The 14797-nt window shown below is 42.9% G+C and overlaps 1 protein-coding gene across 1 annotated transcript in view; it reads left to right on the top strand.

The window, feature by feature from the left end:
- LOC143956797 (uncharacterized) overlaps positions 1-8086 on the top strand; it is a 33111-nt gene extending 25025 nt beyond the window's left edge. Inside the window, exon 2 of the mRNA XM_077466971.1 lies at positions 2639-8086. Coding sequence (XP_077323097.1) covers positions 2962-4860 — 1899 coding nt within the window. The 5' untranslated portion in view covers positions 2639-2961 and the 3' untranslated portion in view covers positions 4861-8086. The remainder of the gene's footprint in view (positions 1-2638) is intronic.
- The last annotated feature ends 6711 nt before the right edge of the window (positions 8087-14797 follow it).

Here is a 14797-nt window from a genome sequence, read left to right as displayed (position 1 = left end):
ACTTGTATCCCTGACTTCTGGCCTGGCTGATTACTTGATCTGGTTATTGAACTCTGGCCTGGCTGACTACTCGATCCGGTTACTGGACTCTGGCTATGCGTTGACTACGCTTTTTCTATTTACCTTTTTATTTTTATTAATAAACAAGTGTGATTTAATTGTACTTCTGTCTCAGTCTGATTCATGGTTTCTGTACCTCTCATTTTCCTCAGATATTCACTGATTCGGATCGATTTAAAACATTTAAAATTAAAAGATGTATTGATTGCTCTACAAGCAAAGTGATTTACATGTTGGAATGTCCATGTAAAAAATTCTATATACGGAAAAGAAAGCAACAATTAAAAATCCATATATGTGAACATCTGAGGGACATCAAGAAACCTGTAAAAGATGAGAAAGAAAAAGAGAATCTCTTAGTACAATATTTTAGGAAAATCCACACGGGAAAAACAGATGGCCTGAAAGTGAAGGGGATCTTTCCCTAAATGTATCCCCTAGGAGAGGAGACTTTGATTTGAGGGTTTTACTATGTAAAGAGAAATACTGGATCTATACTCTCAGTACTTTAATACCAAAAGGCTTGAAAACAGGTAAGTACAGTAATCCCGAGAAACACCGGCAAGCAACGGGAGGACGGATGATCTTTCTGACTGCTTCTAAGCCCCCGTACACACGGTCGGACATTCTGCCAACCAAATCCGTCTGATTTTTTTTCCGTCGGATTGTGTCCGAAACTGTTGCATACACACGGTTGTACAAAGTTGTGGAAAAATCCGATCTTTCAGAATGTGATGACGTAATTTCGTTACGATGGGACTACGTTCAGGCTAGTAGCCAATAGCTTTGATGTAGGAATTTGATCTGAGCATGCGTGGCACTTTGTCCGATCAGAATTCTCTACACATGATCGGAGTATGTCCTATCGGACCAGTTTGTCGGAAAATATTTCCAACAAGTTGGAAAATTTGGTCCGATGGATATTCCGACGGAAACAGTCCGATGCATACCACACACAGTCGGATTATCCGACAACACGGCCCGATAGGACACATTCCGACGGATTCTCCGAGCGTGTGTATGGGGGCTAAAAGTGATCCGGCAGCTAATCAGCTGCTTAGATCGTTTTTTATGCAAAACAGAATTGCCAGCTTCAGCCATAACCCCTGTAAACAATTTAAATGGCTATATATATATGTATTGTCTTTGGCAAGGGATTATGCATTTATTTAGACACTTATTAATGAGCGTTACAGCCGGGTCAGGTGACAATGCATTCCTGCATGATGTCTGAATAAAGATGAAGTCAGCCAACAGGTCACACAATTTCCATATCATCACTTCCTTACCAATCAAAACAAAAATGTCACAACTCCAATCCTTCTGACATGGGAAGAGATTTGGGGCACACATTCACCTAGACAGATCATATCCTATTCTTTGCTCACAAATCCCCCTTTTCCAGCACTGTCCAGAGATAAACGTTTGACCAGATGGTATACAGTCCTTACTTTTGCACACAATTTTCCCCACAACCTCTCCTACCTGTTAGAGGTTCAATAATGCCAGGGGGACTCTTTTGTTTGACAATCCCTTACCTATTACAAATTCAAAATACTAACAACATCTTACAAAGCCCCCTACAACTCTGCCCCCAGCTACATCACCAACCTTGTCCTAAAATACCAACCAAACCGTTCTCTTCATTCCTCACAAGACCTACTACTCTCTAGCTCCCACGTAACCTCCTCCTATGGTCACCTCCCAGGACTTCTTCAAAGCCTCTCCCATCCTGGAAAATGTATTCTGCTACACTTCTTTGGTGAAAATATCCCAAATAAGTGTATATGATTTAGTCTGTAGGAACGTTATAGAGTCCACAAACTGGGATATATATCTGGAAATCGATCAATCCTGATGTAATGATGGTCAATCTAATTTTTCGAGGCCCTAAAATGTCAGAACGGCACAAATAGCCCCCAAACACTTTTTGGAAAGTAGACATTCCAAGGTATTTAGTAAGAGGCATAGCAGGTTTTATGAAGTTGTCATTGTTACAATATTTTGGATTATTTACTGTCTCCAGTGCAGTACAGCGTCATCATATAACGGGTGTGGAGGTCAGCAGGGACACCAACTGGTGACAGTATGTAAAAAATAAATTAAGTATTTTCAAGTTTTTTTTTTTTATATATTTTTTTTACATACATACTGTGACCAAAGCAATACAGTGTTACCATAGTAACATTGTACTACTTTGGGGCGGTAATCAGTTTTGTTTTTTTTACACACTTTGATTGCTTATAGCAGTGCCTTTCATTGCTATAAGCCATTCATTGTTTACAATTGTCATGTGATCCGCTTTGATTGGTCACAGCGATCACATGGTACCGGCAGCGGGCCAGTACACTGATCAGTCACCTGCTGTGTCCAGTGAAAACAACGAGTCACAGATTTCACTGGAGCTTGGCCCTACAGGGCCACATGAGATCTGTTCTCCCAGAACTACAGTTTTGCTGCTTGGCCGTAATATTACAATAGTCCGAGCAGGAAGCAGCTAATAATAAATGTCAAAAAAGGAAGCAGCTTTATTAAACCTTTTTATTGAATTCTGACTTCTATTTGTTTTTCTCTACAGGTGGATTTGATGAACCAAGTTTTTGGTCATGTTGGCCTTCATCAATAAAACACGGGAAACAAGCCATATCAGTGTTATAATTGACTGAAATTCATTATTGCAATTCATTGGAGGATTCACGCAGGACACAAGACATATCCATGTTCTAAATGTCATTAATGTTTTGGATCCTCTTCAATAATGATCCAGCCTCAGAAAACAGGAGAGAAGTCCTTCCGTTCTCTGGAAGTAACTTTGGCTTTACAGTAAAGTCCAACCCATGAATACATAAGAGACTTTTTTTAGAAGATATTTCTTGTTTGGAACGTGACAAAGGTTTTACAATGGAGACAAAATGTTTCACACACCAGAAGGTTCACAATGAAGAGAAACCATTTCAGTGTTCCGAATGTGATAAAACTTTTGCATTGAAGTCAAAACTTTTTAGCCACCATAGGGTCCACACTGGAGAGAAGCCATATCAGTGTTCTGAATGTGGTAAAGCTTTTACAACCAAGGGAATAGTTATCACACACCAGAGGGTTCACTCTGGAGAGAAGCCATATCAGTGTTCTGAATGTGGCAAAGCTTTTACAACCAAGGGAATAGTTATCACACACCAGAGGGTTCACTCTGGAGAGAAGCCATATCAGTGTTCTGAATGTGGTAAAGCTTTTACAACCAAGGGTGAGCTTACCATACACCAGAGGGTCCACACTGGAGAGAAGCCGTATCAGTGTTCTGAATGTGGCAAAGCTTTTACAACCAAGGCAACAGTTATCACACACCAGAGGGTTCACTCTGGAGAGAAGCCGTATCAGTGTTCTGAATGTGGCAAAGCTTTTACAACCAAGGCAACAGTTATCACACACCAGAGGGTTCACTCTGGAGAGAAGCCATATCAGTGTTCTGAATGTGGCAAAGCTTATACAACTAAGTCAAAACTTATCACACACCAGATGGTTCACACTGGAGAGAAACCATACCAGTGTTCTGAATGTGGCAAAGCTTTTACAACCAAGGGAGAGCTTACCATACACCAGAGGGTCCACACTGGAGAGAAGCTGTATCAATGTTCTGAATGTTGCAAAACATATACAACCAAGGGAGAGCTTATCAGACACCAGAGGATTCACACTGGAGAGAAACCATATCAGTGTTCTGAATGTGGCAAAGCTTTTACACAGAAGTCAGATGTTATCACACACCAGAGGATTCACACTGGAGAGAAACCATATCAGTGCTCTGAATGTGGCAAAGCTTTTAGAACCAAGAAAGAGCTTATCACACACCAAAGAGTTCACACTGGAGAGAAACCATATCAGTGTTCTGAATGTGGCAAAGCTTTTAAAGACAAGAAAGAGCTTATCACACACCAGAGGGTTCACACTGGAGAGAAGCCATATCATTGTTCTGAATGTGGCAAAGCTTTTACAATTAAGCCAAATCTTATCAAACACCAGAGAGTTCACACTGGAGAGAAACCATATCCGTGTTCTGAATGTGGCAAAGCTTTTACAAACAATCAAGAGCTTATCGCACACCAGAGGGTTCACACTGGAGAGAAGCCATATCCGTGTTCTGAATGTGGCAAAGCTTTTACAACCAATCAAGAGCTTATCAGACACCAGATGTTTCACACTGGAGAGAAGCCATATCAGTGTTCTGAATGTGGCAAAGCTTTTACAATGAAGTCAAATCTTATCAGACACCAGATTATTCACACCGGAGAGAATCCATATCAGTGCTCTGAATGTGGCAAAGCTTTTATAACCAAGAAAGAGCTTATCACACACCAGATGGTTCACACTGCAAAGAAGCCATATCAGTGTTCCGAATGTGGCAAAGCTTATACAAATAAGTCAAATCTTATCACACACCAGATGGTTCACACTGGAGAGAAGCCATATCAGTGTTCTGAATGTGACAAAGCTTTTACATTGAAGTCAAACCTTATCAGACACCAGAGGGTTCACACTGGAGAGAAGCCATATCAGTGTTCTGAATGTGACAAAGCTTTTACATTGAAGTCAAACCTTATCAGACACCAGAGGGTTCACACTGGAGAGAAGCCATATCAGTGTTCTGAATGTGACAAAGCTTTTACATTGAAGTCACACCTTATCAGACACCAGAGGGTTCACACTGGAGAGAAGCCATATCAGTGTTCTGAATGTGGAAAAGCTTTTACAAGGAAGTCACACCTTATCAGGCACCAGAGGGTTCACACTGGAGAGAAGTGATTTTAATGCTCAGAATGTGACAAAGATTTTACAGTTAATACCGGGCTAATTTATCAACAGAGGATTCACCAGCTTCAGCAGAGAAGCTTGTAGAGTGGAAACTCTGGAAGCAGGGGGATGTTAAAGGAATTGTGTCTGTCCCATCAGCCCCAACGTCATCCCACAAGCTAGGGAAAAAGTGAAACAATAAAATGCTACTTTAGAAATACGAAAAAAAAACAAATTTGTGAGCAAATTGGAATGCAATGATCAGATGCAGTGACTTTAGTGCTTATGCCTATCAGACACACACTTAGAAGATCTGTGATTTTTTTTTTTTTACCTTTTTTTCAGATAAGCACTGATGACTGAACTGTTTTCCTCATAATTCTCATCTTTTTATTTTTTGTGGAGCTTTGACTAAACATGTGGTATATGGAGCTGTGTTCCCAAGTGTTTTCTTCATTGCTAGATCCTGAGCCAATACTTGACCAAGACTGCCTCATTGTCGGAGGCTAGAATGGGGTCAAGTGGCATCTTGCAAAGCCTCTGAAGCCTCACTGGAAAAAGTCCATTCAGATTCTTCTGACTATTGATAAACCCTAAACCAGGCTTGAGTGCTCCAGTTAAGCCCACCTTCTCCAAACCTTCGACTACATGTTCTACTTCCCCTCCCATGACTAATGGCTCCTTTACATGTTTCATCTCCTATCATGGATGACATCTTTACAGGCAGGTCTGTGACTGGGAACCCAGCCAGGGAGAAGTCTCTGGGGAGAAAGCAATGTTCCAAGCTGCCGTAGGCCTTTCAACACTGAGCTGCTGATGTTTATGGGATGCATTCAACAATACCACTTAAGTTCAGATGGCTACTTGTGTTCCATCTGATTCTGCTGAATGTCTCAGGGATTCCATTAGGTTAAGATCACATATACTTAATATCTTCGTACACAGTTAAGCTATTACTCATCTCAATAGACTATTCACACAGCACAGCTACAAGAGATCTGAGCTTACCAAGTGCTGAGTGTGTGGTCATATTCCTACAAGGAGGATTTGAATTTTGTGGGAATTTCAGAGACCTGGTTCAACAGCTCTCATGATTGGCTGGCAAACATTCAAGGATATACCCTTTATTGTAGGGATAGAGAGGGTAAAAAGGGGGAGGGGTATGCCTATATATCAAGAATAATGCACAAGTCAATGTGAGAGATGACATCACTAAGGGAACTAGGGAGGAGGTGGAATCCTTATGGGTAGAGCTTCTAAGGGGAAAAAAATACTGGCAGAATGCCAGGTTAACCTCAATAACCTGAGGGAGGAAGGGGAGACTGATCTGCTATCAGAATTTGGATTAGCAGCAATGATGGGAAGTGTTATCATAATGGGGGATATTAATTATCCAGACATAGACTGGGCGGAGGGAACCACGCATTCATCTAAGGTTCGCCAGTTCCTAAATGTCACGCAGGACAATTTTATGAGCCAGATGATAGACGCACCAACTAGAAATAAAGCGTTAATGGACCTACTGATTACCAACAATACAGACCTGATCACAGATGTGGAAATATAGGGCAATTTAGGGAACAGTGATCACAGGTCAATTGGCTTCCATATAAATCACACAAATAGGAAACATAAGGGGAATACAAGGACACTGAATTTCAAAAGAGCCAACTTCCCTAAACTACGAACCTTACTAGAAGGCATAAATTGGGATAAAATCTTAGGAACAAAGAAAGCGGAGGAGAGATGGGTTTGCTTTAAGACCATATTAAATAAGGGCATTAGCCAATGCATCCCATTGGGTAATAAATTTAAAAGAGCAAAAAAAAGTCCTGGATGGCTTAACTCCAATGTAAAAATGCATATAAAAGCAAAGGAGAAGGCCTTCAAAAAAATACAAGGTTGAGGGATCATCATCAGCATTCAAACTTTATAAAGAATGCAACAAGAAATGTAAGGGTGCAATAAGGACGGCTAAGATAGAACATGAAAGACACGGGGGGCGTGGCTTGACCTCGGTGGAGAATGGCTGCCTAATCCTTTAGCTCCGGCCGACTGAGAGACTCTTCAGCCTATATCGGAGGATTTCTACACCCGTTTCACCTCCAGCACCATGGGAACGTCTTCCCGAAGCTCGTCTGCATCCCGCTCCAGATCTCCTAGAGAGCATACCGGGCGCGTGAGTCAGAACATCCCTGAAATGTTCCGGAGCCAGGCCAGCAACATGGCGGCACCACGAGGCACCTCACAAGCCTCAGGCAGATCCCATGCTGCGCGCCAGCGAATCCCCATGGAGGATGAGGGCATTGTACTCACGCCACAACAACAACCGAGTCTGCAAGACCTTAGATCGGTGGCTACCGATATAAAAGAGACTCTAACCGCAGCCCTCACAGCGGCCATCTCTGACCTCAGAGTAGATATTCAAACTATTACAGGAAGAGTGCAGGAAGTGGAGACGGTAATGGCATCTCATTCCACAGTGCTCCGCCGTTCCTGTCAAGCAATTGATACGCATACCTTACAGCTGAGGGACCTCAACCGACATATCGAGGATCTGGATAACCGCGGTAGGAGGCACAACCTCCGCATCCGTGGCATGCCAGAAACCATCGACGCAGAGCATTTACAAGTGGAGGTAACATCCCTCTTCAATGAATTACTGGACAGGCCTCCATCTACCCCGATCGGTATGGAGCGTATTCACCGCGCTCTACGCCTGAGGGGTAAAGATTCCGATCCTCCTCGTGATGTAATTTGCTGTGTGATTGATTACCAGCTGAAGGAGGAAATACTGAGGAGGGCTCGGGACGCAAACCCGCTTACTCATAATGGTGCAACTGTACAAATGTTCCAGGACTTGTCAGGCATCACCCTGCAGCGTCGGAGGGAACTGCGCCCACTCCTGGAAGTATTGAGGGCCAAGGGAATCCCCTATCGTTGGCGGTTCCCGTTCGGCTTATCTGCGTCTGCACACGGCCGCTCTGCTCTCCTCAGGGTTCCAGAGGATTTACGCTATTTTTGCGAAACACTTGAAATACCGTTCACCGCGGTTCCGGACTGGTATGCGGATTTCAGACCGGCGGCTTTCCGAAGATCTGCTCCGATCGAAGAGGGAATGGATACCCAGGATGCACGCCCCAGGAGGAGAAGATCACCCTCTGCTCCGAGAGAACATCCCGCTGCTGCTGGTCCGCAACACGGTCTAAGCCCGACCAAGGCTCCTCATCCCAGGAGAGCTCGTCGAGACCGTTGAGGAGCGACGCTGAAAAATCTCTTTGGCTTGCTAAGTCACCTGCTTAGTTTCCTGCATTGCTGACGGGCCCCGCTGTCCCGGCTAAGGGATCACTAGAGCCTGTCTTTGCTCTGAACTACTTCAACACTGTTTTATGACCCATTACCTTGGCCTCCCTATCGTTGCTTTCGCCCTGGGTAACTACTATTGGATTTTGCCTCAACTCTCTTTCCTAGTGCTGTCTCCCCTTCCCCCTCCTCTCAATGTCAAATATGTGTGATACTATATGATTCATTATTTAACATGGAGTTGCTCTCGGTCCCTTTTGATTAGTTATTAATTTCCTCTTTAATAGTAAAATTTTAGATATTTCTGTCTTGGCTTATTGCTGTCTCGGGGTGTCGTTCCGGGTCAGGGCACCCTACATGCGTTCTTGCACATATTTTATTTGTTCCACCTGAGGATGTTATTGCATTACCTCTCCCTAAAGCTCTAGACCAGTGTATTCTCACCAGATTATATTTTAAAGGAAAGAGGAAAAGAAAAAAGGGAAAGAAAAAAAAAAAAAAAAAGAGAAAAAAAACTGGTAAACGTATGTAATTGAGGGAATTCTCTCTCCCAATGTCTTTCATTTCTCCACATGTCCCAGTCACTTCCTATTGGATACAGCATGGGAGGGCTTCCACCTGCATCTGATACCCCGAGACAGTTTGCTTGTTCTCCCTATGTTCTCAGGTCCTAGGGAATAGAGGTTTATTTATAAATGGCTATATTGGTGGTCATATGTTTAGCATTAAAACTGGTTAGACACACAGGGTTCTTTTCATTTTTCTTTTGCCTCTTTTCTTAGCTCTGTCGGTCCACGTTCCTGCTCACTGAGCATACACATTGCCCCACCGTTAGCGTGGACATGGCCAAATCAATGTGGCTCCTTATTACACATCGTACCTTAGTCCTGGGGTGTGGGCGAGCTCCCAATTGTCTGCTCTCGCTCTACATGAGCGTTCCTCCCTTAATCTACTTTTTAATCTCTCTCTAGTCGGCTAACGCTAGTCCGTTGTCGTCGCTACACCACTACCCGCTGTCTCTAGCCAACCCCACTCAGTGGACCTATTATTTGGGTTTTTCAACTGTTGTATTAATTCTCCCCACTGCCTCATTTTGGTTTATTTGTTAGGGTTCAGTCTCTCTGTTCCCTACTGATTAGCAAGCAGGCTCTTGCTAATAGCCATATACCTTATTACTGACTTTTAGTGGATATCTTTCTGTTTCCTTTTTCTTTTTTTTTTTTTTTTGTGTTACCGCACCAGTCTAGTTTCCGGCCTTTGGTTCTGGGCCTACGCCTCTCACAAATTACACTTGCTCCTCTCTGTTAGTGATCACACGTCCTCAGGATATTAGGTATCTTACTCTGATCTGATAACAATGGCCAAACCGCATTGTAGTTCTAAAAAAGTACTCACTACTATAGTGTCTATCAATATTAGAAGGTTGAATTTGCCTGAGAAACGCTCACAAGTTTTACTCGGGCTACACAGATACAAAGCAGACGTGGCCTTTCTCCAGGAGACGCACTTTAAAACGGGGTCTTCACCGAAATTCTCCAATGCCCGCTTTCCTACCGCATTCCATGCCACTAACCACGTGGCAAAAACCAAAGGGGTGTCCATCTTGATAGCGAAACACTGCCCGTTCCACCTTAAGGATACTTGTATTGACAAAGACGCGCGATTCCTTTTTGTGAAAGGCACGCTTTACGGCAAACCTGTCACCTTTGCCAATATTTATGCACCCAACACTGGGCAGGTCCCGTTTTTCAGTGCGACTCTTCGAGAACTAGCTGAATTTCAGGAAGGCATGTTATTTTTGGGAGGGGATTTCAATATCCCTTTGAACCCTTCCCTCGACACGTCTAATGGGGCTTCCTCTGTACCTTACATTGCACTTAAGACAATTAAGAAGCGATTGCGCGATTTAGCAGTGCATGATTCGTGGAGAACGTTAAATCCCAATGTCAAAGACTTCACATTTTACTCATCCCCTCGTAATAAGTACTCCAGAATAGATTATATGTTTATTTCACAAGCTGATCTGCCCTCAATACGCGCCACTTCGATCCACCCTATGTATTTCTCAGATCATAGTCCGATCTCACTGACTGTAGACATAGCACACTCTATCCTCAATAGATCCTCTATATGGAGACTGGACCCATCACTTCTTACGGACGAAACTGTCACCACCAACATAACTCAACGACTGAATCTTTATTTTCAAGAAAATTCCTCACCAGAGGTCTCCCCTATGGTGCTTTGGGAAGCGCATAAAAGCACTATACGGGGAGAACTTATGGCAATTGCGTCCAAGAGGAAGAGAGATAGAATCGCACACATTTCTAATTTATCTAAGCGCATACACGTTTTAGAAGCTGCCCATAAAAATTCTCTAGCGTTAGCAGCCCTTCCAGATCTACTTCAGGCCCGCAGGGAGCTTCTAGAGGCGTTAAATGTTCAGATCAGACGAAACTATGCCCTCGCACATAAAACCTTTTACGAGTATGGCAACAAGGCTGGTAAATACCTAGCCAGGGCTCTCAGAAAGAAAAAAGCAGATATGACCATTCATTCTATAGTTGACCCTCAAGGTAAGAAACTATCTGCTAATGATCAAATCGCAAACCAATTTGTACATTATTATTCCCAACTATATAATCTAGGCCCTGATGCTCCCCTCACACAGGTTACTTCTCGTCTTCGTTTGATTGAAGATTTCCTTGCTTCTTACGCCCCCGATCCTCTGTCTGAGGATGTTGCTTTGGACCTGGAACGACCCTTATCTTCAACGGAACTGGATACAGTTCTCAAACAATTGAAACCTGGTAAAAGCCCGGGTCCGGACGGATTGACGACGGGTTATTACAAGACTTTTATTGATTCCCTTAAACCTCATTATTTAGCAGCATTCAACTCTCTAGCCTCTGGTTCTCCCCCTCCTAGAGATTTACTAACAGCCCACATTTCCGTAATCCTCAAACCGAATAAAGATTCTTCCCTAGTGACTAATTATAGGCCCATTTCCTTACTAAATGTGGACCTTAAAATCTACGCTAAAATGCTTGCTAATCGTCTCTTGCCTCTTCTGCCTGACCTGGTCTCCTTAGATCAGGTAGGATTTATCCCAGGCAGAGAGGCAAGAGACAATACGACCAAAGCTATCAATATTCACCATTGGCTCTCATGTTCCCAACACAAAGGCTTCTTTCTGTCCCTTGATGCGGAGAAGGCGTTTGACAGGGTGGCCTGGGACTATATGTCGGCAGTTCTCAAAAAGATAGGTTTACGTGAACACATGCTTCAATATATCTTAGCCCTCTACTCAGTCCCAACCGCGAGGGTGCGTGTTAATGGAACCCTGTCGAACGCCTTCTCCGTGTCGAATGGCACGCGCCAAGGATGTCCCCTTTCCCCCCTGATATTCGTATTGACTCTTGAACCGATGCTTCAACGACTTCGAGCCAATCCTGACATTAAAGGAGTCACAATAGCAGACACCACATATAAACTTGCCGCCTTTGCGGACGACATCCTTCTTTTCCTGACAGAACCCCACACGTCACTTCCCAACTTACTCGCAGACTTTGCCACTTTTAAGACCATGTCTAACCTCCAGATTAATTTTACTAAGTCAGAAGCCCTGAATGTCTCTTTGCCCCCAGCTGATCTCTCAAGGTGCAAAGCAAATTCCCCTTTTAGATGGGTAAATGACGCCATCACTTATCTAGGAATCAAACTTCCGACACGCCTGTCCAACCTATACTCATACAATTACATCCCCCTGCTCCAAAACATTCAGAAGGATCTTAAAGCTTGGGCGTCTGGACTATTTTCCTGGTTTGGCAGGGCAGCCATACTGCAGATGAACATCCTCCCTCGCTTGCTTTATATTTTTCAGACTATCCCCATTCGAGTTCCCCCGACATTTTTTGCCTCTTACAGGGCTGCCATTAGTCAATTTCTGTGGGGTAAACAACGCCCCAGACTCAGCCTTGAGAGACTCTCCCTACCCAAATTGAAAGGTGGTATAGGATTGCCAGACGTATCCAAATATCATTGGGCTTGCCAACTAATACGTATCATTGATTGGAATGTGCACAGGAGTTCGAAAGCTTGGACCAACATAGAACAGGTATTTGCTCGATTTCCGCTAGGTTCACTACCTTGGTTGGACCCTACTCATACCCCCCAATCTTGTACGCAGCACCCGCTCGTAGGAAGTACTATAAAAGCATTTCAGAAGGCCTGCAGACTTCATCGTCTCTCCTCGATACAGAGCCCCCTGACCCCAATTAGACAAAATCCGGACTTCCCGATAGGTTTATCTCCCCTCTTTATGAATGAATTCTGGCCTCTTGCTGAGTTTCAGGCCCGACACCTTTTTACTAATGGGAAGTTTCTGAATCTCTCTGATGTACCCTCGAGAAGTCAGGATTTACCTTGCCCTCTCTGGACGTATTTCCAACTAAGACACTTTCTTAATGATCCCCACAAACGTGATGACTTCTCTAGACCACTTTCCCCATTTGAGATTCTATGTTCGCAAACGGAACAGCAGCGACACCTAGTCTCCAGCGTGTATCCCTTACTATTCTCGACTCATGATCCTAAATCCAACATTGCCACCCAAAGTTGGGAAAGAGACCTCTCCATCAATCTTTCCTCTGCAGATTGGGAAAACATTTATACTCTTATCCACAAGGGTTCCATCAATGTGTCAGCCCAGGAAAATGGCTTCAAAATTTTCTCTAAATGGTACAAAACCCCAACTAAGTTGAACAAGATCTCCCCATCAATACCTCCCACTTGTTGGAGATGTTGTGAAGGTATTGGTTCAATGTTACACATTTGGTGGTCATGCCCCAAAATCCAACCCTTCTGGAAAACAGTCCACAAAATTACTTCTGATGTCACGACTTATCAAATTGACTTTTCTCCAGCCCAAATGCTACTACATTATTCTTCCATTCCCTTCCGACATTATCACCGCTCACTTGCTCTACACCTAATTAATGCGGCAAAGATGTGCATCCCTGCATTCTGGAAATCTACAAAAATTCCCACGACGGCTGATTGGTTTCGGCGCATTTCCAGAATTGCTGAGATGGAGGAGCTCATTCATCAATCTAAAGATACAGCTAACAAATATAGGACTGTTTGGTCCTGCTGGACTCATTTTAAATTGTCCAATGAATATAAACTTTTGCTCACAGTTGGCGAGGCGTAGTTCCCAGAACCAAATTATAGGTGTGCCATACTCCCCTTACTCTCTTTAGGCAAGATTGTATCCTTTTAGCACCTCCCCGCTTATTACACCAAACATTTCTTAGATGTGTAGGTGAGGTACATACCGCCCCATCGTATATATTTTTTATACTCCTCTTACTCCCCTCTCTCTCCCTGTATGGGACTTTGTTTTTCTTTTTATTTTATCTTTTTCCCCGGTCTTTCCTGCACCCCCTTTACCCTTTATGGGCTGAGTTATTGTTTTCTTTCTAGATGTCTCTTCAAGAGGGATCGCTTGAGGTCCGAGACCGCATCCCTCCATCTCTCTTGATGTTACTGAAATGACTAATTGACTTCGTACTCCTTTTACTCTTTCTGTTACATCTGTATGTTTTTAGATGCTTTTGTTCGGTTATGTTACAGGCAGATGCTATAATATGTCCACAGACATGGCGCATGCCTATATTTATTATACACTGCCTTTCTTAGCATTGGTTCACTGTTAGACTTACTCAACTATCAGATCGACTAAGTTTTATTGTTTCATAATTACTTCTTCACCTGTGTTGATGTTGGTCTTACGATGTCTTTATGTTAAGTGCCTTCTTCCATCGCACTGTGACCACATTTTTTTTTTTTTTGTACTACATTGTAATGGCCTTGTTTTACATATACTGTATGCTGATTGTTTATTTCCAATAAACCTTTTCATTTGAAAAAAAAAAAAAAAGAACATGAAAGACACATAGCGGAGGAGAGCAAAATAAATTCTTTAACTACATAAACAGTAAAAAAGGGAGGACAGACCATAGTGGCCCCATAAAGAATGAGGAAGAACATCTGGTTACAAAGGATGGGGAGATGGCAAAGGTATTGAATTTATTCTTCTCCTCAGTCTTCACAAGGGAATCGGGGGGCTTCAGTAACAAAAACTGCAATGTTTATCCTCATGACACATCACAGGAAACACCTCCATGGTTAACAGAGGACAGAATTAAACTTAGACTTAGAAAACTTAACATTAATAAATCACCGGAACCAGATGGCTTACACCCGAGGGTACTTAGGGAACTCGGTCAAGTAATTGCCAGACCATTGTTCCTAATTTTTACTGACTGGAATGGTACCAGCTGATTGGAGAAAAGCCAATGTAGCACCAATATTTAAAAAGGGGCTCTGGGTTATCTTGTACCCAATCAGCTTGTTATGGATAAAAGATTAAAGTGTCTTCTGGTAATTTACAGGGATTTGGATGTTTAGAAGGTTACATAAGTGGGTGGGGCTGGTATTAATGAGGGGCGTGTCATATGGTAATTAGTTTCTTAGCATAGATGATATAAATGGTATAAATATATCCTAGAAATGTAAACAATCTATCTCTTTTCTTCTGTTGTTGAAGTGTCACATAATATATGATTAATAAAGTTGGATGATA

Source organism: Lithobates pipiens, unplaced genomic scaffold (genome assembly GCF_037356315.1).
Source record: "Lithobates pipiens isolate NorthernLeopardFrog02 unplaced genomic scaffold, aLitPip1_a1.2 Scaffold_41, whole genome shotgun sequence".
NCBI lineage: Eukaryota > Metazoa > Chordata > Amphibia > Anura > Ranidae > Lithobates > Lithobates pipiens.
This window is presented reverse-complemented; position numbering and strand designations above follow the sequence as displayed.